This window comes from Trematomus bernacchii, unplaced genomic scaffold (genome assembly GCF_902827165.1).
Source record: "Trematomus bernacchii unplaced genomic scaffold, fTreBer1.1, whole genome shotgun sequence".
Classification (NCBI taxonomy): domain Eukaryota; kingdom Metazoa; phylum Chordata; class Actinopteri; order Perciformes; family Nototheniidae; genus Trematomus; species Trematomus bernacchii.
The window spans coordinates 276,778-300,875 of record NW_022987547.1 but is presented as its reverse complement, the minus strand read 5'-3'; the positions used below and the strand labels follow the sequence as shown (position 1 = coordinate 300,875).

At 37.9% G+C, this 24,098-nt stretch overlaps 2 protein-coding genes across 3 annotated transcripts; one reads left to right on the top strand and one right to left on the bottom strand.

Moving 5' to 3' along the window:
• Positions 1–3,357: 3,357 nt before the first annotated feature.
• Positions 3,358–8,775, bottom strand: LOC117476304 (progestin and adipoQ receptor family member 3-like). Of its 2 annotated transcripts, none has more exons than XM_034122715.1 (7): positions 8,727–8,775; positions 7,881–8,131; positions 7,624–7,786; positions 6,538–6,693; positions 6,119–6,316; positions 5,935–6,025; positions 3,358–5,260 (listed from the first exon to the last, which is right to left on the bottom strand). In XM_034122715.1, the coding sequence occupies exons 2-7, from the start codon at positions 8,075–8,077 to the stop codon at positions 5,121–5,123; spliced, it is 945 nt and encodes a 314-aa protein (XP_033978606.1). In that variant the 5' UTR covers positions 8,078–8,131; positions 8,727–8,775; the 3' UTR covers positions 3,358–5,120. The 2 variants fall into 2 exon arrangements, with proteins under 2 accessions (XP_033978606.1, XP_033978605.1); XM_034122714.1 differs by having other exon boundaries at positions 8,637–8,763.
• A 3,254-nt stretch (positions 8,776–12,029) lies between these two features.
• On the top strand, positions 12,030–24,063 carry LOC117476602 (anthrax toxin receptor 2-like). Its single transcript, XM_034123259.1, has 17 exons — positions 12,030–12,309; positions 12,826–12,897; positions 14,088–14,159; positions 14,355–14,436; positions 14,696–14,800; positions 15,328–15,396; positions 17,024–17,104; positions 17,202–17,262; positions 18,088–18,183; positions 18,956–19,025; positions 20,374–20,452; positions 20,737–20,832; positions 21,020–21,070; positions 21,864–21,959; positions 22,144–22,317; positions 22,403–22,483; positions 23,893–24,063. The coding sequence occupies exons 1-17, from the start codon at positions 12,185–12,187 to the stop codon at positions 23,929–23,931; spliced, it is 1,449 nt and encodes a 482-aa protein (XP_033979150.1). The 5' UTR covers positions 12,030–12,184; the 3' UTR covers positions 23,932–24,063.
• The last annotated feature ends 35 nt before the right edge of the window (positions 24,064–24,098 follow it).

The window sequence follows — 24,098 nt, the reverse complement described above, 5'->3', positions numbered from 1 at the left end:
TTTAGCAGTAAACACTGTGCTGCTGTGTCAGGCTCCACACAGCTATCCATTAGTCCGTGATGGCTATTATTTGCAGATGGCTATTAGATGCAGATGGCTATTATTTGCTAACATAATTATTATACTTTCAACTACTTACATAATATATTGCTACAGTCAAAGTCATTCTGAATGATAGCACTAACAGCATTTCATGCGTCTCTGTCTCGAAAGCAGAAAAACGTACATATATACAGTATATGTAATTATCTATAGCATAGTTACACATTCAGGTATATCTTTTATTTATTAACCTTGAGAATACTAAGAGTCAGCTGTCTGTCTTTACCAGGATGTCAATGATTAAATAAGTTAAAATAAAGGTAAAAGTAAGGTCATGCACGTGTCATTGCTGCCATATAATCTATGGTTCATTTCACTACTGCATAAAAAAATGAAAAAACGGTTTGAACCCAAAGTATAAGGGTAAAGAAATATACTAGCTGCACAGCTACTAACCAGTTTAACGCAATACATTTTTTTTCTTCTCAAATCGAATGTTCTGGTAAACCCAGTAAAATCAAGTACAAGCTAGCTATATTATGATGATTTGTAATCATTACTTTGTCAGAAACCATTTGCAAAAATATTCATTATAGCATTATGAGGTGATTTAGTGATAGTATATCGTTTTCAAACATCACTATCATGCTACCAAAGCCACAGGGGAAACACAGAAGTCATTCTGGATTACAGCATTGCCCTCAGACAGGAATTAAATTACAAAACTTTTGTAAGATTTATTTGTTTTTAAGAAATCTGACTTTGGTAAGAGAAAGAAGGATTTGCTTCAGAACGACACTGATATAGTGATTTAACCTATAACCTGCTGAGTCATCAGGAGTTCCATGTGTTTAACAAGCATGTCATTTTAAAATGCTTACTGAAGTGAGTTCACTATGCTCACTGTCACCAACCACACCAAACTCACACACATCACCAACACCGCTGCCAGTATAATTGGACTCCCAACGCCCAACCTCACAGTGCTTAACAACAGAGCCATCTCACGCACCGCAACCACAACAGAAATTATCACACACCCACTCTATCAGTATCTCGCCCCACTGCCATCCGGGCGTAGGTACAGAAAATGTGCTTACTGAAACGCCATGTGTCACTATCTGTTGTTGTCTGAGTTATTGTTGTTGTTTGTATATTGTGTACATGTACAGTGCTGTGAAAATGAATTTCCTAATCTAAGAAATATCTATGAGTTGACTTTGGCTGAACAGAAAGCCCTTGTGAAGGACCAGGGTACGCAAAAATCAGGAATGCAGGTTGAAGTGGACAAAAACAAGGATTTTATTTACCCAATATATGTAGTTTTAAGATGGGTAACAAAATCAATTAGGATTAAACAAAAAGGTGTATCATTAATGATATACACCGACACAATCTAGCATTAATGGATAAACAAAACGTCACAAAAATGGGTGACATCCTAGGTGTTTCTCAATCGCGAGTACGCTTGCTTGGTAGCACATGTCTGCCGAGCATCTTGCTTCAGAAGCGAGTCAAGAATACTTCCTGGCATTCGGAAAACGAAGTGTGTAACACGCTAGCAAGTGTGCAGGTGTGCGTCATATGAGAGGCCCCGCCTTACATCTTCCGCCACAGATTTGGGGAAATTGGTCCGTGCGCAAAGCATTGTGGGGATTTTAAGACCGCGGAGTCTACTCATGTGCAGCCTCGATATTTCTCCAAACGGAGTACGCCGGGCTCGGTAGATTTCCAAGTATACTGGAGATTGGAACAGTACTTCGGCGGCACTCGATGCGTAGTATGCTTGAAATAGTGGCTCTGAAGCAGCTTTACTCGCGATTGAGAAACACCCCCTGTGTGCTCTTCTGCCCAAGAGCAACTCACATACCCCCCCTTCTTCTTCTTTTCTTTAATGATACCCCCCCTTCATCTCCACACTGCAGGAATGTATAGCACTACTGGCCAGTCCATTGTTGCGTGCAGGGGGAAAAGGCCCTAAAAAGGGGTGGCTTAAATTGACTGGCCTCTTTAAACACCCCTCAGGGTTTGAGAGGAATGGCGTAGTCCAATTAGCTGACACATCTATAAAAGCAGGTGTTTTCCATCAGCTCAGCCTTTTGCCAGGAGCAAGGTGAGCTGCAAGACACTGACTATAGGATTACACACAACACAATTAACAATAGATATTTTAAACAAGATTGCGTGCACTCAATCTAGCAAAATAAAGCTGTTTCAAATAAATGTATGTCTGATGTAAAACAAAAAGCATAACCTTTAGCATGTGTGTTTGTTTGTGAGGCTTGTAGCCCTCACAGCCCTCTACTGTGAAACACTGAGAAGATTCAGCTTCACCGAATACAATGGATGGTTAAATTGGTAATATGGTGAACACACGTTGCTCTAGGAGACACACATGTGAGTATAATGTGTGTTAATGTGTGTGGTTTCGACAATAATCTGAACATTTTAATACAGTTAAAGGTGGGGTAGGTAAGTTTGAGAAACCGGCTCGAGATACACTTTTTGTTATATATATATATAAGTGCTTTGACAAAAAATTCTGTCATCTGTGGAAGCCGTAGTACTGTAAAAAGCATGACCAATCATTTTAGCCGCCCGGCTAAAATAACTGGATGGCCTACCTGCCTGTCAGCCTTCCATCTGTGCACAAACTTATCTCGTGCCCTCATTGGTCATGTGCGCGTTCGTGTGTGTTGGAGGAGGGGCTCTGTAAGGAACTGGCAGATTTTTTCCTGCTGTGTATTTTCAAATTCTAGCGATCTCGAGCTGGTTTCTCCAAAATTACCTACCCCACCTTTAATGTTAACTAAATGGGGAACTTTTGTGTCAATGATGCCCTCTACTGTTCAAGACCGTGAACAGCAGAAACAAGCAGGTATTTAATTAAATAAAAAACCAAGGCAAGTACAAAAGTTAATGATAAAGAAAATGTAAAAAGAAAATGAACCCCATTATTGAAATAAGTTTAAATAAATATATAAACATTAATATGAAATAAACTTTAAAGAAAAAGAACATTTAGATTACATCAAAATAAATAAATACTTAATATATGCACAACACATCTGAAATACATTAAAATCCCTGTAATTTGTAATAAAGATTCCAATAAAATATAGGAAACTTGTACAATATATTTGGATTAAAATAGAAGTTCACTGTTTCTACAATGTGCAATATCCATTCATTAAAGTGAAAGCTTCAAGGTTTTTCTGCAATGATACTCAAATTAGTACAGATTAGGGTAAATAAAAAAATTAAAATGAATGAAAATAATTCTGAGGTTTAAAAAATAAAAAAGACTCTCCAATGAAGTATTTCCCAGCATTCTTTATTCATTCAAAATGTTTAAAAATATAATTTCACATAGGCACTGAAATAAATATTATACATTTTGAAAGTCAGTGCCAGTGCTTTGCCATACAAATGATGTCTAAGGAAAACACAATCACGGGATAAAACAATCATGAGATCATTCAGAAAAAAGATCATGCAGTTTATGATAACTAGAGGTTTGAAGTTCAGAAAATAAAAACACACACTCACAAAAAGGCAAAAATAAAGTCACTTTTTTCAGCACCTGATTTCCAGCTCTGCAGCAGATTCATAATTTATTCCAAACACTAAATTGTATTACATTTAGAAAACAAAACATACTGGCCTTGTGGTGTAACAGCAAAGATGAAATCGGTCTGAGTTTGATCATTTTTTCTGAGGGTTATTGCCCCGAAACGTATTGTAACAGTTAGTGGGTATACAGTAGAAACACTCAAAGTTAATAAGGCAAATAAAGTATACACATGATTGTAAAATGTTAAAAAAAAACGAACACTTAACATAAAAAATAAATGTGATTAAGGTAACACTTTAACTGGCCTTATTTAAAAAAACAACTTTTTAAATAGACAATGAGGATTTGTCACACCCCCAGCTTTTATGACAGACCTTATTATTAAACGGTAGCAGGAGTCTGATAACCACTCGGGTGATAGCAGCCTGCCTTATCAGCCGCAGTGGAAGTGCTACCGTCACTGGATTGTCAGCAAAATGTGTGTTTGTCTTTATCGTCCAACGCAAGTGGTTGTTAAAAGGGCATTTCATCAAAATCAAAACCATTTTACATAGTTTTACTGGCTCAGGTTGATTTTTTTTTTTTAAATAAACACTGTTTGCTTAAATTATTCATTTTAAAATGCAGTGAGCTCCAAAAACTAAACTCCCAATCACCTCTATTAGTAGTATTTTTGTTGTTATTTAGATGAGCTTCCACTATATAAATACAGCATTTGCCATTGTAACGATTTGTTCAACATTTTTCAAATCACACCGAAATAAATAAAATAAAAAGTCCACAAAAAAGAAAAATAACACACAAGGCTAACATAAAGTTCCCAAATGTTCTTAGATATTAATTGATTGTTGAACTTTAACAAAATATTAAAATACTTGAGGTGGTGACACAATATTTCTTCCAGAGACAGTTCACAGTGTTCATACGTTGAATCTCCAGTTTTTCAGGATTTTTGTTCTGCGCTTTCCACCTTTCATCACAAAATGTCATACAATCGTATAGGAGCTGATAGATGTAACAAAATCAGATGATCATTGCTCACACAGGCTATTATGTTTGATTAAAAAAAATCAATATAGTTGTTTTTTTGAATATTTCTGTACAAAGAAACTAAGCATGAGATAACATGATCAATTAAAAACACCAAACCGTAGTATTTTTTCTATTAGGATTCTTATGATTCCTGCTTCATGCATTAATATTATGGTTATGGTGGTTACAAGAATTATAGCTTTACAGTAGCTTAGTTAATATCTACTGTATGAGACAGTAGATTACACACTGGCCTTTAACAACAGGTCAGTGAAATCTACTAGCTACAGTCAGACCATCAGTTTCACCTCAGCAGCTTATAGTCAAGAGTTCCTGGTAGTCAGTGGTATACCTTTAGCTATCACATTTTAACCAGCAGCTAAGTGTTAAGAAGTATTTCATGAATTTTAAAAGATCTAACTGTTTGCTGACAGCAACTGATTGCCTTATGACATTATTTGATCAGTTCCACTTAGCTGCTGCTAGTCCGGGGGCAGGACCGGCTGTGCCTGAACTGCATGATGTGAACAGCCGTCTGATGCCACCAGTAAAACATCAACACCACCAGCACGTGCCACACCTGGTGGCTGGCACCAAGGTAGTTCAGCTGGCCTGGGAGAGAAAGGGCGAAAGAAATGCTTTGAATAACGCACATATTTATTTTTGTTCATTTTCATACATTATTTACAATCTACGAGAATGAAAATATACTTCAGGAGGAATAGAAGACCTATATATGTTATACATCAGCCTATGTTGGTATCTTATATTCACAGCTCTCTGTCCACTGGGACACTTGAATAGAAGAGTGCCATCGTTAGTGTCATTAGTAACACCTGTGCTTTTGCTGCTATGACAGAGAGTATAGCAGCTAACCTGCGTTTACTCGTTAAGTGGTAATTAAGTAAATATGTTTCAGCTGTGGGATTTTCCAAGTCCACTAGAAAGAATTGAACAATAATACTGAATACATGCTGTGTTTTTTTTAATCATTTCTGGTGTAAATTCATTAGTTACATCACAAAAATACATTTCTTATCAGTGTTTTATTTTTTTACATCTTTATTTAATTCATTGAGATTCAGAATCTCTATTACAAGAGAGTCCTGGCCAAGACAGTAGCATCAACACGTTTCAAATAGGGCAAGTAAGAAAAAACAGCTGTAAAAATAAAACGGCTCTGCTTTCTTATTAACAGAGATATAGTCATTTCAGTTACAGCATTTTTCATGTTGTGCCTTGACCAAATGTATCACTCGGTTAAGAGACAGAGGAGGAGGACTCACCGGGGAAATAGCGCTCAGGGATCTTGGTGACGTAGAACAGGAAGGCAGTTCCAGCTATGAGGTACATCACTAGGATGCGAGGCAGGAACAACTGCACATACAACAAAATCCTGAGTAAAACTTGTTTATTATAAAATGAATACACTAGCTTTGCTTGTTTTCTAATCTTATGGCATTGCCTTACCTGTACAACATCAGTGGATAATCCACCATTGAGCCCGACCCAGTGACAGGAGGGAACAACACTGATGCCGGCCACGCAGCAGAAGATAGCCATTCGTATCCGTTTCCAGTCGTTGCTGAGGTAACGAGGATGGACCTGAGCGCAGAAGACGGCCAGGATCAGCGACAGCACCGTCAGCAGGTACAACTGTCGCCAAAACTGCAAAATAGGAGAGTAACCGATTACATAGAGTCTAATTAGAGTTGCTTTAAGCACACAAATACATGCAAATGAACTTAGATTCACTAAAAACATAATAGCACATCGACTTAAATTGTACATATACTAAGAATCCAAAAATAAACTTTAAATGAATACACACACTTGTAAGTACATATTGAAAATAGTTCAAATGAATGAAATGATAAAAATGTACTTACAGCGTTACAGTAGAAAGCGTAGAAGATCCCAGGCACGTAACAGCCCAAGATGCCGACAGAGATTCCTGCGTAGTCCAACGACAGCCAGCGGCGGCAGGTCTTCTCTGATCGGTGGCATGAGAACAGGTGATACCCCACAGAACATAACATGCACACCTGCAGTGAAAAAAAGGAAGGCTGTTGTGTTAAGGACTGACAAAAAGGACATTTAAAGACATAACCTAAGACGGTGACCATTTTTCAAATGTTTTAGACAAAAAGGTGAATCTTTAAAATGGTTAGCACTTGGCAGAATAATTGATAATGAAAAACCTTCAGCCCATGATTAGATATTCTTTTGATACAAATAAATATTTGGTTTATTTAATATAAGTCAAAAAAATCCTTCTGGGACTCTTTTACATTAATCCACCTCAAGAAATAAGGACTTCGACAAAACAATCAAAATACTCACAGCTTGCTCTCGAATAGACAAATAAAGAGGTTTAAAAAGGGGGAGGCAGGACACATATTATACTAACGGTACATGGGAATTACCAACTTGTGCAACATGAACATGTTTCTAAACACGTTAACAACTGTGAAACACCTACAACATAAACCTCAAACACAGCCACAGAAACACAGTCACTACATTGCTATTCCTATTGTTCTCATAGTGCCTACTGCTCTTTTTAATATGGTAACAGCTAACCCTACACAGTTTACAGACCTGGGTGGGTTGAGGTCAACTGATTGCACCTGTGGCAGGAAACGTGAACCTACATGAATAAGTTATACATACTTCATTTAAATACAGTACAACAACTCTAAAGTAAGACCTGTAAACAGCTTTAAAAATCAAAAGGTTGATAATGTATGTTAAAGTAGCTACATTACATGCACACCTTCTTTTTAGGTTAGCATAGATGCTGAAAGAACTAAGGGAAGATTATTTTTAAAAAGCTGGAACACACTGTATGACTGTAAAGAACACAACATCTTCGCATTCAATTCATGTCTCAATTAAAAAATACATTAAACCACAATATTGGATATTCTCAAGAATATTCCAGCTTTTGTCACTCTGTCAGCCATTTTTTTTACCTGGAAGCAGAAGAGTCCAATAGCGTAGATGACGTAGTCCTCTCTGTTCACTCCAGAGGCTGGCAGTACTGAGGTGAGGTCGTTGAACGCCAGGTAGAAAAAAAGCAAGAAACCCAGAAGATGGCTCCAAATATTCACAGTCTCATTGGACAGCATAAAAATACTGCAGAGAAAATGTAGAAACAAAGATACATGTGTAAACAAGGCATGCACCACTGAGTTCCCAAACCTTTAGAAACGTCCAACATGGCTCCTACCTCCTCAGGCAGAGTTTGGAGGGCAGATGGGCCCTGTAGCCGTCTGTGATGAAGGGGTTTTCTCTGAGGAAGAGGGGGATCTGTTCGTAGGTGTACAGCCTTATCCTCTGGGTTATCAGCACCGGCCAGTGCTGGTAGCTGCCCAGCTCGATGAAGTTGGCAGTCTTCAGCAGCTTCTGGGGCATCTTCAGCAGCATCCTTACTGTCCTCAGCAGCTCCTCAGATACAAGCCGGGGAGGTGAAGGCTGAGTCTGGGGAGAGGAATGGAGAAAACACCGGTTAGTAATTAGCAATAGCACTAGCAATAACTGGTTTTCAAATGACTGAATAAAGATGTATGGGCAGAAAACTGGGTTAACAGCTAGGCCTACTGTTTGTGTAATAACTCCCAGTGTTTATTAAGAGCATTTACAATTATTATTACTAGGTACATATGACTGTTAAGCAAGCTAAAGCTAACGTTGGTTAATATGTAAACTGACACCTTCATCTTCTGAAAGCATGTCTTCGTAACCACCTTGTACTAAACCCTCAGCATGTCGACTGTTCAACACAGACATTATTTAATGTTTCACTTCGACGTAAAGCTTTTAAAACCGGCAACAATAACATATTTAAACTGTGTGTGATACCGTTTTGTTATTGTAAAAGCCATGATGCTAGCAGGCTACGTTTCGGGCTTGCTAACGTCAATGCTAACCTTGACAGCCTTATTTTAGCCAGCCAAACTGGTTGAAATAGGGTCACAACGCTCACCATAAACCGGTGTCCGACCGTCGATATCCTTTTCAGGAAACTCAGCCATATCTGGACTATTAATATAACATTGCTTTAAAAAATAATTACATTTTAGCCATCCTTAGCTACATAACACCAGCACACATTTCCTCTTCTGTTTGATAGTAAACGACATAACGGTGCGGTGGGATGCGTTACTGCCACCAACTGGTAAGGGTTGAGGATGGTACCTGGAGCCATTTATTCTCCTGAGCTTTTCTGTCAAAAATATATTTAAAATGATGTATCAAATACATTTCTCAAAAGCTTTTAGTTAAGTCGAAATTCATATCCTGCAGTATGCTTATTGCTGTGGTTTCAGAAGATGTCTTAACCAAGATATAAAATGAAAATCACACCCCTACATTTGGTAACAGTTTAATAACACTAGACCAGGCTTGTGGCTACACCCTTAAATACATCTCATGTGTTTTGGCTTTGGTGGTGGGATTAACTGGTCACAAACTTAACCCGCAGTTGTTTGAATGAAGAAACACTATCTCTGTTTTGTTTTCTACTAAGGTCAAATCACTGGTGATCCCTTCTTTCTGCCATCAGTCCTTTCAGCCCAATAGAATCGAGACCAGTTTTCCATCTGGAGAGTTCTCTGCCTGCCAGTGCCAAAGATGAGTGATATAACATATATAATATAAGTATAACATTCACAACAACAACAAACAGACAAATATATCAAATCTAAACAAATTCACATCATCATTCTCATACTTTTTAACAAATCAAGAGAAAATTCAATATTTCAGGTATGACAGCATCTCCTACATTTCATTTTGCTCACATTTGTTCAGTTTAAAACTAGTTTCACATTTATTCTGTGGTCCCTCTTTCCCCTTTTCCCTCTTTAGTTGTTTAAATGTTACATTTTGTGTTTATTTGAATACAGAAAAAAGAGAGCAATGATTGGAGGGCTGTTGTAATAGGATTCTTTGTTTCATAGTCCAGCTGCTACACCCAAAATTCAAGCACAGATCCAATAATCCAATACGGCCTTTCATGATACAAATATCCAAGGCGGATCGCTGGCTAGCAGAAGATTAAACAGAATGGATGCAATTTGCTGACACAATGACTGTGGTATGTTGTTATTATTGGATCTGTTTACTGTCATGACTACATCCTCCTTAAAGTTGAAATTGAATGTACTGGGAAGCCGCAGGCATTTTATCCCTGCAAACACAATGAACTGCTAATGACATCACCACACAACAAAATAACTCCCGGATGTGTTGAACAAGATTGATGACATACAGAAAATATATTGCTTTCGACATTACTTAATGACACAGTGAAATATAATGGCAACATTATCAAGTGTGCTTTTGGTGACATGGCAGTGTAAAAGAAACATCATGAGGAGAATCATAAGAACAGTTTTTTCTCCTAAGAGTAGATTTTATTTCCTTTGGACCAGAACATTTCAAGGCAGCAAATCCTTCTGACACACCAAGGGCGTTCTTTATTGTTGGAGTTGTGTAAGCATATCGACTTTTGTTTTTCACATGCAATCGATTTGAAGGAAATTGATGCTCTTCTTTTTTTCACGAGCAGATTAATTACATCATAATTGGGAGTTACCAATGAGTCAACAAATGTCCTGTAATAAGTAATTGCTGTAATGTTCATTTTCAGAGGAACACATGTTGATTAAAACATAGCCCCCTTAGAAAACACTCTTTAAACTACTACCAAGAAGGGTTTAATTGGTTTATCGGACAGGAATTGGCTCGCACCTCTTCTTTTTTTGATACAGTGATATTTATGGCTCAAATATTTTCTGTATTTAAAGTGGACCTATCATGCTATATTTGAAAGATATATTGTAGGGCCATACCTATATAAAACATGTCTGTGAAGTTTTTTTTCAAAATACCAAACGGATCACCCATTGTAGCCATGCCTCTTACTGCTCAAACCCCTCTTTTGAAGCCCTGTTAGAGAAACGCAAATTTTGGGTGCTTAGCTTGAAAAAAAAAGAAAGAAGAGGAGGCGGAGCTAATGCCTGATCAGAATTCTACCGGAGATAAAGTTAAATTTGGTTGTGATAAAATGCCATCCTGTTTAAACCACGTCAAGGATTATTTCTGAAATAGTATGGAGCTCAAATGCCTTTTCTCTTGCTGGTTTATCACAAGGTGAGTTCCTTTTTTTATTTCCTGCTTTTTAAACACATGTGCTCTTCAGTACAGGTTAGCTCTGAGTGTTAGCGAGGCTTGCTAATGTAAACAAAGACGAGATTACGTCCAAAACACGTCAGGCATTGTTTCTGATAGCAACTTTCTGTGGGTCCATGACGTCACAGCGGATGGACACGTCACAGCGGATGGAAATCTGGATCAGCTCAGTTGTAGCCCCGTTTTTAGAGATTTGGGTACGGAGGAAAAGAGAGAGGGTTGTATTTTCTAACGCTGCGAGAGTTCCCCGACGCACCGGGGACACATATTTATGTATAAAAGACATCACAAAGTGCAGTTTGCATGATAGGTCCCCTTTAAGTTATTGTAACCCTCACTCTGTCATTCTATCCTTTTATCACTATTTATGCAGCTGCTCTGGCCTTCAAAATAAAAGGATAGGGAAGCAACTGAATGTTAGGAAGATTTATTTCTGCACAGTCTTACTTTATTATTTAATCGTATTTTTAATATAACATACAATACTTTTTAATAATTAATATTCACTTCATATTGCTTTGCTTTATAAAGTTATTATTTAGATATGTGTATTTGTGCATATAAACCGGAAAATGTACTCTTCGCTGTGCCGAGTGATAAATATATACGTGTTATTTTATTTGAGCAATTATATTACTACCAGACATTTTAGCATTATGATTTTCTGTATATCTTTATTAAAATTAATGCTATATTTCTATTATCCCTCTGCAAACTATTTTATTACAGAAGTTGTTTTAATTTGCTTGTGAAACATTTTTTTAGGGTCCGTACTTGATCAAATTTACTTCTAGATAATTCTGACACATTTTCAGCTCCGGACATGAATTTAAAGAGTCCCTGTAAGTAAAAAATATATATAAATTAAAATAAATATAAGCATATCAAAGCTAGCCTACATAAAAAACACATGAAAATTCTATAAAAGGAAATAAAAACGTTAAAAATAACTTGTAATTAAACATTAAGTTATAGTATAGAATATTCTTAAAGTATAACAAAACGGTTGATTAGTACAGTAGTAGACTGGTAGCAGACTAGTATTTTGCTACAATCATGTCTCCCGTTTAATGTGAAAAACCCTGGAGGAAGTCCCACTCTGTGTTGTTGCTGCTGGTTGGAGGGCTGTGTGCAGCAGCTGTGTGCCCTGCCCAGTTAATTCCATTATCAGCCTGCTGTCAGAGAACACGCATCCTTTTCACTTCCACTCAGCAGGGACTTCAACATGTGAACCGCCGGGCTGATGCCGAGCAGATGATGACAGACTCAAAGCAGCTGATTTAGGGATTATTGAAACATTTTTTATCAAACACCCTGCTGATATGAGACACATGGATTATGGATCTGATATGGATATGTTCCCAGATCCTACTTTTTCTAAGTGTTTGTGTGAATTCGTCACTGCCTGATGGTGACGATGCTTCTTGTGATGGAGCGTTTGATATTTATTTTGTTTTAGACAGGTGAGTACACACAGATTGGATCAGTTGTCTGCATGCATGTGTATGCTTAAAAGAAGCCAACAGGTAACCAATATATAAATAAAAGGTAATCCTTGTGTCAGAGCACTCTGGACTCAGTCCTCTCCATGTATGGCTCTGTTTAGTTCAGTGTCCCTATGCCGATTCACTGGAAGTTAGACAGAGTTTATTTTTATCTTTTTCTGCTCTGACCATCAGGGTTTGATGTGTAGACTTGAAGAAAGTCCTCTTGTTTCCTCCAGAGTTCTTCTCAGTGTATTATGTTGTCGTAAAGCAAAAACAAACGGAGTCCCTTGAATGCATTCAGCCACTGCATCATAACTTAATGTATGCCTCTTATACAGAAAATTCAAGCTATCGAAATGCATTTTAATTTAATTTATTGATGGACTCCCCTCTTTGTCTTCAGGGTTGGCTATGCTTTGATGTTGGGTATTTTGATACATGTGTATATGTAGGTGATTTTGATGTATGGCTCTGATGTTCCTGTTTCTGCAGGTCAGGCAGTGTGTTTGGACACTGGAATGAGATCTATGGATTTGTGGAGCAGCTCACCAACAGATTTGTCAGGTAAGTAAAGTGTTTTTTATCCCTCTCTTATCTCTACAGCACCTCTTCTCCTCCCACCCCATCCTCAGATTTTATGTTTTTTTTACTATAAATAGCCTCAGAAATATGGAATCATATAAAACTTTATATAGCACACTTCAAGACCAAGTAAAGTGTTGTAATGACATACTGCATTTGAACTACAGTCATATTTAAACTAATAAAAAACGATTTAAAGACTGAGAAGTTATTATAGGTCTTTAAACCATGATACAAACAGTGGTAGTGGGTAGAAAGTAGGGCATGTTTATTTTGGGCAGCATACATCATACAGGGCCACCAACTGCTCCAAACCCCTCTGAGTTAACAGGGCAGCGGATGTGTGTGTGTGATACTTTTAGGTTTAATAACTGGTTGCTAAATATGAGAACTAAACATCTGGCCAGATGTGAAAGTTAGTCTGACCTCAACAGACTGTTGTGTTTCCCTTCACTGCCTGAAGTATATGAAAACGAAGTAACTGACAACGTTAGGAGTTCTGTTTCGTACAATGTAAAGATCAAAGTGAAAAAAACACTGAGATTTTCCTGTGAACCTGAACTCACTTTTTTAATAAATGTCTTGTCATGTTTTGCCACATGGTATTATCTACCTTTTTTATGTTCTGTAGTGTAATGGGAAATATAGTATATTGTTATGTGCCTTGCTGTGTTTTGGTGCTACATTACAATACACTTTATTATGTCACATTAAAAACACATATACTGTCCAGTCATGGTCTGTTACAGTGTTGTTTCTATAAAAGTTTTCTACTGAAATGGGTTTTTCATTAGCTATGCCGATGTTTAGATATTTGTTTTGGGGTGTATTTTTTAGGCATAGTATGAAACAAATACAACATGATAAAAAATATGCGACACATAATTGATGAACTTTAATAAACATTTATTTAACACTGTTGATGACTGAATTTTCTTCTTTGTTTGCTTAAATAGATCCAATTTTTAAAACAGATTATCAACAAATGTCCACTGGAAATCATAAAACTGGAAATCAAAGCTAATAAAAGAGTTTATATGGATATCTTTTTTGTTGAAACAAGGACAAAACCCACTTAAAATGTTGACATTAAAAGGTACAAAACCTTTTTCAGATTGTTGTTTTTGTACTGCAGATAAGATTAACAAGCTTCCTGCCTGTGTGTGTTTCAGTCCCAGGATGAGGGTTTCCTACATCGTCTTTTCAGCCAGAGCAGTCGTAATACTGCCACTAACTGGAGACAGGTACCAGCTTCCATTTTCCAAACCTTTCCACTTTTTCTTCTTCTCTGCCTCACTCCATCACCAATCTTACTCTACTTCCTGCTCCTCGTCCTCCTCACAGATACAAAAAAACATTAACAAAGATAACCTGATCACACAGAAACTGAGCTCTTATCAGTCTTTGTTTGAACATTTGTATCCCTGGTTTGTGCTCAGGTCTGAGATAAACAAGGGTTTGGAGAAGCTGAGCCAAATCGAACCAGTTGGTGAAACGTACATGCACGAAGGCATAAAAGCGGTAGGTAGGCTCATCTAACACTGTGATTACCTGCCAGGAACTATTTAACAAACACAGATTACTTTATTCAACATGAACTGCCACTTTACTGGGAAAAGCTAACACTATCAACATACTTAATTTGCTTTGAATAGAGATTGAAAATATTACAGCAATCCAAAATATACAACAGTAAAATTGTCCTTTTCGTTTTAGAGCAACACATGTGCACAGTATGAGTGTGAGCCGCACTGAGTGTGTGTCAACCTCCTCTCCTCAGGTGTCAGAGCAGATGAAGACACAGACTTCTCCGTCCTCCAGCATCATCATCGTTCTGACTGATGGCAAGCTGGAGGTCTTCCCCTTTGAGATGACTGTAGAGGAGGTACTCTCGTGTTTCAATCTAAATGAAGATAGTTCAAAGAGACACACTGACACAAAAACATGTTTCACAAATCCTTTGTCGTTTTACTGAATTACAACACTCTTAACAGTCTTTAGGATATGTGTATCATGTTTAGTGAAATATGACAGTTTCTACTTAATATTTAACACACTACAAATCAAGTTTAAAGGTATGGCAAGTTGTTTGAGTGTTTGTGTACGGATGTTTTGATATATTTTGCGGTTTAACACAGCCCTAATTTACTTCAATTCCTCAAGAATTCTCTCGTTTTTTTTATTCTCCTTTCACAAAAACAGAAGTCTTCTTAAAAGATGTAAGGTAACACAGGGCGAGTCAATTATATACAAATGAACATTTTGGGGGTGAAGTATTACTTGAACATTATATACAGTACAGGGATTGACGTAAAGTCAATCTAATAAGGTAAACAACTCTGATCTTTCATTTATTTTCTGATAGCTGATCATACAAATGGAGAATTGGACTCTTTGTGTTTTTCTTCCCAGGCCGACAGAGCCAGAGGGTTTGGAGCCAGAGTGTACTGTGTCGGGGTCATGGACTTTGACCACAAACAGGTAGGAGGATCTTCCCTGCTGCGCAGCACTGTGAGAAGGAAAACTCTCTGTTACTGATACTGTTGGTTGTTTAAACACTGAGCTTTTATTTGTTTTTTTGTGTCTACATGGACTGAAAGCTGTTCTTGGCTCTACATTTATTAACACACCTTGACCTTGTTGACAATGGAACTCCTAAGGTTTATTTATGTAAATCATCATTTTTATTGAGGCCTTAAGGTAACATAACATGGTAGGTATATCAACTGTAGGTTAACATGTCCTTGGAGAGTATCAAGTTCTTGAAAGGGAGCTTTTGGTTCTCTGGCCTTCTAGTTAGAGCGGAGCACGACTCCTGACTTTTCCCTGTGTTTTTTATATATATCTGTTGTAATTTATTGTCTTTTATTGTGATTGTAGTAATGTGTTTTTATTACATGTACAGCACTTTGGCTCGACCAACAATCGCTTTTAAATGTGCTTTATAAATAAAACTTGATTTGATTTGATTTGATTTGAACAAGTAACGCGAAAACTTCGATGTGTCCTCAAAGATGTTTATCATGCTGAATGATAATGAGCCCGAATGCTTTCTGCTGAATGTGTTCATTTTAAGAAATATTCAGGAAAGAAAGGAATTATCCTATAAAACGATATGAGGTTGAGCACACTGAAATTACACAATAACACAAGTTAACTAACCAAACAAGGCTGTTCTTCAAGGTACAATTGCAGTTGTTTGGAGACTTTCAAGAGAGCATTAAGGATGAATTCAGCTCCCTGTGTGGAAAGGGATGTCTGACAGCAAGGAAAAGCATGACAAATATTCTAAATATAGTATACATTTAAACGTATATATGGATTTTTTAGGTGCCTAAAACATATTTCTGCAGCAGTAATTGTCTTTACCCCTGTGCCTTAACTAGTGTCTGTTTCCCCAAACATGGGGCGTCCCCAATCTACTGTATTTAATGCACGGCCGTGGCTAAGTACCTTATACAACCCTAGTTAAAAACATTGGAACAATATCTTTAAGAAACATTAGTCCACTGGTGTTTCTTTCCTGTTGTTATATGCAATCTTGACTACAGTTATCACCGATCATAAGTCATCTTACATTGACAGTGAAAAGAAAACACTATTTTAATTTGTTAAAAATGATCATACTACAATGTTTCATCTAAGTGGCCTTACAGTTGCACAACCCCCTCCCTGAATCATTATTGCATTAGTGTTTGTTTTGCGGTCTTAGAAGCTTAATTGAATTACAGTGACAGTATTGATGTGTGTAATTAGTATTCATAAGCATATCGGAATGGCTTTAAGTTGCATAAGTCATGACTGGGGAGGTCTTCAGTGGTCATCGGGTGAAAGAGTTTCTCTGCGCGGCCAGTGAGCGGGGGTACTCGGCGGTCAGTAGAGGAAGTCGTTACATTAATCTCTGTAATTAAATAATGCTGGCAAGCTTCCTGTCCTGCCATCATTAAAGCAGCAGATGAAAGCTTCAGCCAGCTGTCCAGAGCTTTCATCTCCCGAAGACAGACTTTCCCTCCCTGCAGAAGCACTGACCCGTAATGACCTGAAGACCTCCCAGAGAGACAAAAAATATGAATTTACAGAAGGGTCCATTTTATTTCTTTTGTCTCAGCTTGCTGAAATAGCAGACGGTAATGAACAAGTCTTCCCCGTGCTGTCCGGGTTTCATGCCCTCAAAGACATCGTCAACAAGGTGAGGTCACGTCACAAATTACAATGATCAAAAACACTCAGTGAGAGTGAAATCAGACTTACAACCTGAGCTTTGACCGTCATCTGTATCTCCACAGATCCTGAAGCAGACATGTGCAGACGTTTTCACAATAGAGCCGTCAAGTGTTTGTGTGAATGGTAAGCTAGTGTTGATTCTTGTTCCAACTGTACTGATTGCAGCTAAAGTATGTTTAATGTGAATAAACGTCTACCATCAGAGTGAATTATCTTAACAAATTATTGCTTGATTGTTATCTATATTTGGGAAGTCACTCATTGCCTCGGAGGATATAACCTAAGGACTTCTGTGCTCAACTGACTTCCTTTTAGTGTAGTTTATGAATTCAAGAGTGATTTATCAGTTACTATTGGATGGTAAGACACTAATTAGTTGTGCATAGTGCCGCTATACCTTTAAAACCCTCACAAGGGAGAGTATATCCACCAGGGTAATCTTTCCCCAGGTAAAGATACAATAAACCCTCATATTGTGTTGGGGTTATATTTGACCTGTTTGAATTTTAAATATATAATAAATATCTGACCCAGCAGAGGAGGTTAAACAGGTTATTTGGATAAACTTACAATAACTTTTGTTTGAGATGAATTGGATCCTCAAAACTACCCAGAATGTTTCATTGTATGGCATACTATAAAAAACAATATTCCGTTTTCTCTATGATGATTTGGTTTGGGGGTTATGAATGGATAACAACTAAACCCATACAAAATAATACATTTATTGGGGTCTTTTGTGATGTATTTAAAAGGGGGGTCATATCTTAATCATGTTGAGGCATATATTACTGACTTTCAGGTTGACATTATATGCCAATAAGGGCTTAGAAACACAGGAATGACTCAGTCTTTTTAACTTTAATTTGCTCAAACACCATAATAGCTGTTTCATATTTGCAAATGAAGTACCATGTCATGATATTGTAATGTATCCGATGTTTTCAGAGTCTTTCAGTGTGGTGCTGAGGGGCAGCGGCTTCAGCGGATCCAGGAGGACAGACAACATACTCTGCACCCTCACTGTCGATCAAAAGACATACGGTCAGTGAATGCCACACACTCATCACTTCCCCAGCTGTGCTTTAGTCGTCAGCTGGTATATAAGTGGCTTGTTGATGCTAATGCTAGGAATGCACTTATTGTAACCCTGGTAGTATTAAACAATTGTACATGATTATTACTTACCCTTGTCCTGTGATAACATCATCTATGAAGTGAAATGTGATACAGCGTGCAGATGTCTGTGCTGCAGTGGAAAAAGTCATGACATCAAGGAACAAACAGTGGCTGCTTTTTATTGACTTCAGCCGGAGAACAGAGGACACATTATGAGAGTGAGCAGAGGGAGCGCATGTTCTTCCTCTCATTAGACTATTAACAGATCAATGTTCTCCTATGTCACTGAGAGGACGTGAAAGGAAACACATGACTTGTATTGTAGCTTCCTTTCTCTCTTCTGAGTGTCTTGTTTTCGTCTATTCTGCTGGAATTTATTTTATTCTATATTGTATCCAATCACTGGGAGAGAATATTTAAATTGAAATACTAACTGGAGTATGTCGTTGCAAATTGTCACGCAGTTTTATATTCAAATAAAGCATTATGACAGCATAGTACATAGCATATTCCCTTGCTAATGAATGGTGAGTAACGTACGGTTAGAGGACCATAAGCTGCATTTCTATTGGCCTATCAGATTGCACGTAAGGCCCATTTGTTTTACGTCTTAGTTATTGGTAACTTTTGTATATTTAAAAAGAACATCCCCTTTCTTTGTAGGCAGTAACCATTCTCTGTCTCTGTTTCCTCTCAGACCAGAAGCCACAAGTAGTGAGAGACGGCTATCTGCTGTGTCCTGCTCCTGTTCTGCGTGAGGTCGGACAGTAAGTCAAGAGACACACACACACACACACACACACACACACACACACACACACACACACACACACACACACACACACACACACACACATGCAAACACACACATGCAAACTGTGTGAAAGTGTAAACAAGCTGCAAGTTAGAAAAGGCGAACTGAGCCTGATCAGCATACGGTTTCTTACTAAAAGCAAAACAACTTGAACTGTAATTAGAAATGTCATTACGAATATGGTATTGTATTGTGAGAAGAAAGCATTCTGGTCATTGTTATTTAAAGTTAATGGTTTATAGCTGTACTGTAGATGCACATGTAATAAACACCCACAAGAATGTCTTATTCTACAGCTGAGAAACCACACTTGTGTTCGAACACCAAAATAGTGACCGAAGCTTTCATTATGCCTGGTCCCATGGTCAGTTTTTTTTTTCTTTCTATCTTACTTAGTTTTTTTCAGTATACTTTGTTTTGCTTAACTAAAAATATCACCAAAAACTGTGAGTCTGTAGAAAATACTTATATCTGAGTCAATAACTTCTCCTTGCATCATTGGATTTTTTTCCCATCGTCAAGACAATTATGAGCCTGTGTTAAACTTAAATACAAAAATAAAGTCATTTTTAAGGGAATCGTGTAGCTCTGGAATGAAATCCGGCATGAAATCATTTTATTACAACATTGGTGTTCGTATGACATCACCGGCTTGACCAAGGCTTGTACAGAATAATTGGCCCAACACTAATATGTAGCAACACTTCTCAGAGCTGATGAACAATAAATAATAATGATAATTGTTATTATGTAACAAAACATATATATTTTTAGAACCCTGTGCCTTAATTAATCATTACATCTGTCAACAATATCATAACACTAGGCCTGTTCAAATGCAGCAGGTTGAAATTAGAAACAAGAAATGTATATTGTGCGTGACGGAGAGAGAAACCAGAAGAATGTTTACAGTGGAACTACCAGCAGCTCGAAGTGTTAGATGAGCAGAAGCCAGTCCGACCAGAATATCTCTGTGGCATTTAGAGAGAGAGCCAAAGCTGATTTAACATCGCCCACTTCCAACAGTGTGCCCCCCCCCCCCCCCCCCCCCTTATCTGTCCCCAGTCGCCTCTCACTTTCCATCATGTCTCACCCACTCACACACTCCCTCATACTGAATCACTCACGCATAGCTCTACCATTTCTCAGGGACAATGCTGAAGCTAACTCAAGTCCCGCCCCCTAAAAGTTGGAACCAAACACTATTCAACTGCCAAATATGACTGCAAACAAGAACAATCATGAGTGTATAAATGCAATAACCTGTGTGCCTTCTCAACATGTCTGTCTAATGATTGCAGATCAATAGAAGTGCTGGTCAGCATCAATAATGGACAATCTTACATCTCCAGTCCCATCACCATCTATGCTACAACATGTGTGAGTATCAATGCAGCAACAGGAGCACTTCTCTAGGAGTATAATGTGTGTATCTGATCTCTGTGTGTGTTTTGTGTGTGTGTGTGTGTGTGTGTGTGTGTGTGTGTGTGTGTGTGTGTGTGTGTGTGTGTGTGTGTGTGTGTGTGTGTGTGTGTGTGTGTGTGTGTGTGTGTGTGTGTGTGTGTGTGTGTGTGTGTGTGTGTGTGTGTGTGTGTGTGTGTGTGTGTGTGTGTGTGTGTGTGTGTGTGTGTGTGTGTGTGTGTGTGTGTGTGTGTGTGTGTCAGTCAGATGGGACCTGGGTGCTGTGGCTGCTGCTGGCTCTGCTGCTGCTGCTGGCTCTGGTTTTATTCTGGTGGTTCTGGCCTCTCTGCTGCACTGTGGTGAGTTCAAGTCTCTGGGCGTGTATATCTCAATTCAGGAAGTCACAATTCCATGCTATTGTTATTTATGGGAGTAGCCTAAAAGTTAAAGTGTTGCAATGGGGACCAGGGTTCCTTTGGTAACACTCCTTTATTCTGTCTATAGACCATTTTAAATGTATTGTTTTTTTTAAATCGTTCTTTTCAGGTGATCAGAGACCCACCACCCGATCGCCCACCTCCGCCACCTCCTGTCATTGTAAGTAGATCACAGACTTATGATTCGTTTTTGGGAATTCATGCCTTTATTTGACAGTGTAGTAGTTGTGGCACAACTTTACTGTACATGCTTCCAAGATACATTAAAAAGGGTAAACAGTCCGAAGAGGTCAAACTCTGACAATTTAAAAATGCACAATGCGTTACGGACTGTCATCATCTACGTTTTTTTCTGGGGTTCCTTTTTACTACCTGTCCTTATATAAACGTTCTTGATCTTTGGTAGATAACTAAATCACACGAGCAAAATAGACAATAATGCAGAGAGAAAGTGATAATGTCCAGATAAAAGAAGCTGAATAGAACTCAATAGGCAGCATCTACTGACAGTTTGTGGTACTGCATCACTTCTGGTGGTTTTGTGTTTGTTGACCCCTTTAAAAATGTTAATAATGGTGTTGAATAAGCACCTAACGTGTAGGTAGTTCTGGCTAGAGCTGCAATGGTTACCCAAACTAATTGATTAGTCGTTTGACAGAAAAATCACTTTTCTGTCAAGAGTCATGCAATAACAGCCAAGATGCTAGTAACAGCCTATAAGATGTCCTACTTTTTATTTTGTATTATATATCTTTAGGTGTTTGGACAGACAAATCATCAATAAAGACTGTACTTTGAGAAACTGGGATGCACATATTTCACAATTTTCTGACATTATATAGACCACGCTTAATCAAGAGAATAATTGTCAGATTAAACTTTAGAAGCAGCCCTAGACTTGGTCTAAAATCCAGTGTTATGATTAGAAAGTGAACTATTTGGTTGTTTTCAAGGAGCCAGAAGAAGTCATGTCGCCCAAACACCGATGGCCTACAGTAGATGCTTCTTACTATGGTGTCAGAGGCCCTGGAGGAATCACACGCATGGAGGTAAAAAGAAATACACAAACATTTCACATTTATAGTGCCTTTGTACTTTTATATATTTTACTGTTTTTACCAACATTTATTCAGACAAGTTTCAGCATTTTTCAAGGCATGGCAAACACACACATTGGTTATAATAGAAGCTGTGTGTGTTCAGTGTCCTTCACTAATCACCGTCTGTGTGCAGGTGCGTTGGGGGCAGATGGGCTCCACAGAGGAAGGGTCCCGTCTAGAGAAAGCTAAAAACGCTGTGGTCACCATGCCAGAGGGAGAGGAGGAGCCCATCATGTCCCGACCCCCACCACGAGCTCCTCCAGTCCTCATCCCCCCGCCACAGTCCAAATGGTACACTCCCATCAAGGTGAGAAAATAACCAGCACTTATACCAATAACTGTTATGATTAGCATGTTTTATATTAAGTGAATTAACATTATTTGACCCTCAGGGGCGTTTTGATGCGCTGCGGGCATTACTGAGGAGGCAGTACGACAGAGTGGCAATCATGAGGCCGACATCCCAGGATAAGGTAACAAACATCTGTATATATGTTCTAGGGCTGCACGATATTGGAAAAAACTGACATTGCGATTTTTTCCCCCCTGCGATGTATATTGCGATATGAAAAAATACAGGAATTGAAGAAAAGACAGTTTTTTTTGTCCGCAAACCATCCTTTCTTGAACTTTAATGCTATACAATTGGTATTTTTCTAACTATATCTAACCGGATGAAGGATTTTAGTCACGGACGTCTGGATCTTAAGTTATCAGAGCAACAAGCTGAGCTAGCTCGGTTAGCAGCGCCGAACTGCCCTGGAGAAACACATGAAACTACTTTATTCAGTGTTTTTACCTTTGATCACCGGGTCCGTTTGCTTTGGAGATTTGATTGTGATTGGTGGTTTGCTGTGCATGCAGAGCCTGCATGTCACTCACTCAAGTACCCCTGACATGAGAGCCGCGTGAGTTTTCCTTTTGTAGCAAGCAGCAAAAGAATTGTAACATGACGTGTTTGAGTTAATTTGCCTACTTAATATCGTCCTAAAACATTTTATTTTTTAAATCGCACGTCCTGCGATGTGAATATCGTGCATGCGCATATCGCGATTATCGTCAGGACATGATATATCGTGCAGCCCTAATATGTTAATTTTAATTAATTTCTTATTTTATAGTTATTTATCATTTTTAATTTGTATCTTTGATTTTATCCTTAATTGTATTAATCTGTGTGAATCTGTGCTGTCCTGTTTTTCAATCTTACCCTGTTGCTGTTAAACTACTGAATTTCCCCACAGGGATTAATAAAGGTTTATCTTATCTTATCTTTTAACAAACAGTGCTGATTAACAATATATAATACTGTTAATATTTCTCAGCACACACCATAAATAATGCTGTGTTTATCACCAGTTGATTGGATAAGAAAATGAATCCAACCTCTTGACTGCATAATGATTTAATTAATGATACAGAAAATAATATAGCCCCCTCTCCCCACCCTATAATTATCTACCCAACAGGCAAATAACAACTTACATTTTGAATAGCGTTCACTTATAAATAACAGTCTTATTGTCAACATTGTGGCGTGAAAAACAGCTTGACGCCACAACTTACGATATGCACTGTGGGATTTGGATAATGTATCTTCCTAAGTGGGTTTCTCTGATGCAGTTATGATGTTAAAAAGCATTTATTTTATTTTGTATAAGATGCATTTCACTTTCATTTCAAGGCTGTTCATCTTTCTATTGATACAGTGTTGACATTTTGGCGGATAAAGGATAATGACAGCTTGCATTTATACCAATTTAGATAATTTAAAACATAACATCCTCTTGTTGTTTTATATTATCTCTGATTAACAACTGAAATGTTGTATAATATATAATAAATGTATCTGACTGTAGTGTGTGTGTTCTGTTGTGTTCAGGGCCGCTGCATTAACTTCACCAGAGTTCAGAGTCACTGATGTTCAAACAAGGAGACCGACACTTTTCACTTTAATCCAGTTTGACCAAAGAAGACCGACAGGTACTAAGAGAAGAATGTTTGGATTCATCATGTATTGTAAATAAATGTCTTTACTATATATAATATTGTATGTTGTTTTACTGTTTGATTTTATGAATACCAAAC

Excerpts from the sequence above, each read along its gene's own strand:
- LOC117476304 (XM_034122714.1), bottom strand. Across the intron at positions 7,787-7,880 it reads TCCAAACTCTGCCTGAGGAG|TATTTTTATGCTGTCCAATG; the intron begins GTAGGAGCCATG and ends TTTTCTCTGCAG. Across the intron at positions 6,026-6,118 it reads TATCCACTGATGTTGTACAG|TTGTTCCTGCCTCGCATCCT; the intron begins GTAAGGCAATGC and ends TTGTATGTGCAG.
- LOC117476602 (XM_034123259.1), top strand. The coding sequence starts at position 12,185 with ATGGATCTGATATGGATATGTTCCCAGATCCTACTTTTTCTAAGTGTT. Across the intron at positions 18,184-18,955 it reads TGTCGATCAAAAGACATACG|ACCAGAAGCCACAAGTAGTG; the intron begins GTCAGTGAATGC and ends GTTTCCTCTCAG. Across the intron at positions 22,484-23,892 it reads GGCCGACATCCCAGGATAAG|GGCCGCTGCATTAACTTCAC; the intron begins GTAACAAACATC and ends TGTTGTGTTCAG.